This window comes from Apis dorsata, unplaced genomic scaffold, assembly GCF_000469605.1.
Source record: "Apis dorsata unplaced genomic scaffold, Apis dorsata 1.3 scaffold_32, whole genome shotgun sequence".
Classification (NCBI taxonomy): Eukaryota; Metazoa; Arthropoda; class Insecta; order Hymenoptera; family Apidae; genus Apis; species Apis dorsata.
In genome coordinates, this window is record NW_006263334.1 from 445,301 (window position 1) to 448,353 (window position 3,053).

The window sequence follows — 3,053 nt, forward strand, 5'->3', positions numbered from 1 at the left end:
CTGGGTATACATGAAATACAATTTATATTAATATTGCCTGCACGTAGACGTGGTCTAAGCCCTATATCGTATATCACACAGGAACTTCTCCTCTCGAGATTCACATTCGATCGAATTTTTACGGAAATCGTTAATTAATAACACGCTGGAACGAAAGAAGAAGAAGAAGAAGCTTCGCGTTTCGTCGCGCGAGCTTTAAGAAATTGGAGGAAAGTGAGAAATTCGACGAGGCGAGGGCGAAAAGTAACGGAAGATGGTTGGTTGTTCGCTAGGTAATTGATAACTCGCACGAGGATACAATATGTCTTTTCTTCTCATCGACGAACCGGCGCCAACGCGGAGATATCGTTTCGGGTGAAGATACCGCGCGGCTTCTGCAGTTCTCCAAGCAGAGCGACACAAGAGAGAGAGAGAGGAAACGCCACCCGCGGATTGCCAGACTTTAAGAATTAAAGGAAGTTCTCGGTGGCTGCCTCTCTCTCTCTCTCTCTCTCTCTTCCTCGACGACCGACTCCGCTCGCGAGTTATGGCTCGCTAAAGAAAATTGACTTGAACCACGGCCAGGATAATAAAAGCGCGTTGCTGCGAGGAAACGCGGGCGAGAAGAATGAAGGAAGAAGCGATACCGAAGGGGACGAAGGAGCAGATGAGGGGACGATGATATCGAAGAGGCGTCGTTTACAATGCCCGATATCGATAGATAGATGGATATCAATTAAGAGTTGTTACGTCCTTTCCGCGTCATGCCATGAGATTATGGTAACGATTGAACGAACGCGCCGATATTGGGATCCTTATACGTGTGTGTGTGTGTGGAAGATAAATTCGATGGGGGTTAGTTATCGTCGCCTTCTCGTAATAAGAAAGTAATACAAGTTTGTAGTTGGCTTGGTTCGTGCGGGGATAATAATTGTTTTTCAATTTTCCTCCGCAATTTAATTTATTATTATTATCGATGTTTAAAATAAACATGGGAACGATCATCGTCGAGATTTTCGTCTACTTATCTGTGAATTACGTTGAAAAATAATTAAGAAAAAGAACATATATGAATAATCTTCGTATACAACAACAAGTTTTTAGATAATATTGACAAGTTTAATTTTGATTCCCGCGCCGGGATATTAATTTTAGAATATTTTATCGGGATAACACGAGGGTAGAAAAAAATAAGAGAGATTGGCGCGTAATAAATAAATTCGTATCCCATTTACTCGCGTATGATGATAATAATAATAATAATAATTTGGCAAAACATAGAGGTCGTAATGCTCCGTAAGAGGGTAATTTGCTCGCTAACACGTGTTGTTTCGTTAATAAATTCACGGTAGAGCGGGATAATAAGCCGGTCTTCAATAAATAAACGCGGCCGGACAAGGTCAGTTAATGTAACGATACCGCGTAGGGAGTGGATCGCATGAGCGGTGAATTGTTATTTTATTTATAGTTGGTCAGTTCCGATTTTACATTTAACTGGATAGCACTGAATTGAATCACTGATATGTAAACCAGCGAGCTGGAATTCTGGTAACTCGATGATAAACGGCTCTGCCCTGACTATTGAGACACGCGCATTATTTTTTAACTGTCACGATCAGCGATGATGGATTGGAGGATTGTTGCTCCCGATATTCCTCCGATCGAACGAAAATCCATCGAACGTTTCTCGCTTCGACGAAAGAGGAGAGTTTTTTTTTTCCCCTCTTTTTTTTTCCTTTTTTCGCGTATCGCGCTTCGTAATTAAAACTGTCGCTAATAATAAATAATCCTGAACGAATGAGAAATCGAATATATTCGATTCATGAATCGTAATTAACTGCCGGTCCAACGTGATTACATTATATTGTCAGAGCCATTGACGGAGAGAAGTGTGATCTTTCCCGAATATAGAGTAGAACGTTTCAAAGCGTTTTTCCAGATTTATGTACTATACAACTACCCTTCTTGCGTTTCATAGTTAGTTAATCCCTCGTGTTCCTTCGTATCGAACGTTGTACCACAACAGTCGGCAGAATATTGAGATGGCTAATTCAGCGTAGAAAATGAAAAAAAGAAAAAGAAAAAGAAATATCAAAAGTTTCTACAGTTATAGGAAACTATCGAAATAAATATCGGTAATCGTATTCTCTTCCTCGAATAATGAACTGACCTACAAATCCGAATAGCGGGTTGGCGGGTATGGTTTCCGCAAGATAAGCCGAAAAGCACGGTTCTTTTAACGCTTTTTCCGCGTCATTGGGACGAATCGAATCGTGCATTCGAACAACAGGGGTGGTGGGGGAGAAGATCATCAAAAAGTGATGTTGCTTTTTGTTTTTGTTTTTTTTTTTTTGTTTTACCTTGTTCGGTGTGGTTGCTTGTTGCTGCGGCGAACAGCTGGTGCTGTGTATGGTCGGTTGGTTGGTCGTGGCCGGTACAATGCCTTGGTGATTCAGGTGGCTCAGCTGATTGAGCTGCGTGAGTTGTTGAGGCTGCTGCACCGGGTTCTGGGTAGTGGCCTGCAGCTGTTGATGATGCGTCTGATGCGCAGGATGGGTCGTCTGATGATGCGTGGCGGGGAAGGTGGGCACCGTGAACGGGACGAACAGCATCGGGCTGCCGAGGATGTGCGCACCACCTCCACCCAATGCCCCCGTCTCCTCCCTACACCTTTTTTGTGCGTTTTTGGTTTTGGATAACTCTTTTAATCCATCGACCGTGTTTTTTTTTATTTATTTATTTATTTTTTTACTTCGACGTGCTACTACGTATACTCTTATTGTATTGTACTTTTTTTTTTTTTTTTTTTGTCTCGACACTGCCGACGACGACGACGAGCAGAGTAGAAGCGGTTGTAGCGGTAGTAGTAGTAGAAGTAGTAGTAGTAATGGTAGTGGTAGTTGTAGTAAATAGGAGTAGTAGTAGTAGTAGTAGTGGTAGTAGTAGAGTAGTAGTACTATTATACTGTGTCGACGTGAAGCTATAATGTATGTTTAGGAATTTATCATTACCTGCACTCCTGCCCCAGCCCCTGGTGCTGGGGGTGGGCGTAGGGGGCGGCTCGGACGGAGGTG

General features: G+C 42.6%; 1 protein-coding gene across 1 annotated transcript in view; it reads right to left on the reverse strand.

Moving 5' to 3' along the window:
* Positions 1-3,053, reverse strand: part of LOC102679042 (nucleolysin TIAR-like) — a 443,006-nt gene that overhangs the window by 439,837 nt on the left and 116 nt on the right. Inside the window, exons 2-3 of the mRNA XM_031512054.1 lie at positions 2,991-3,053; positions 2,340-2,649 (exon numbers count right to left, since the gene is read on the reverse strand). Coding sequence (XP_031367914.1) covers positions 2,340-2,591 — 252 coding nt within the window. The 5' untranslated portion in view covers positions 2,592-2,649; positions 2,991-3,053. The remainder of the gene's footprint in view (positions 1-2,339; positions 2,650-2,990) is intronic.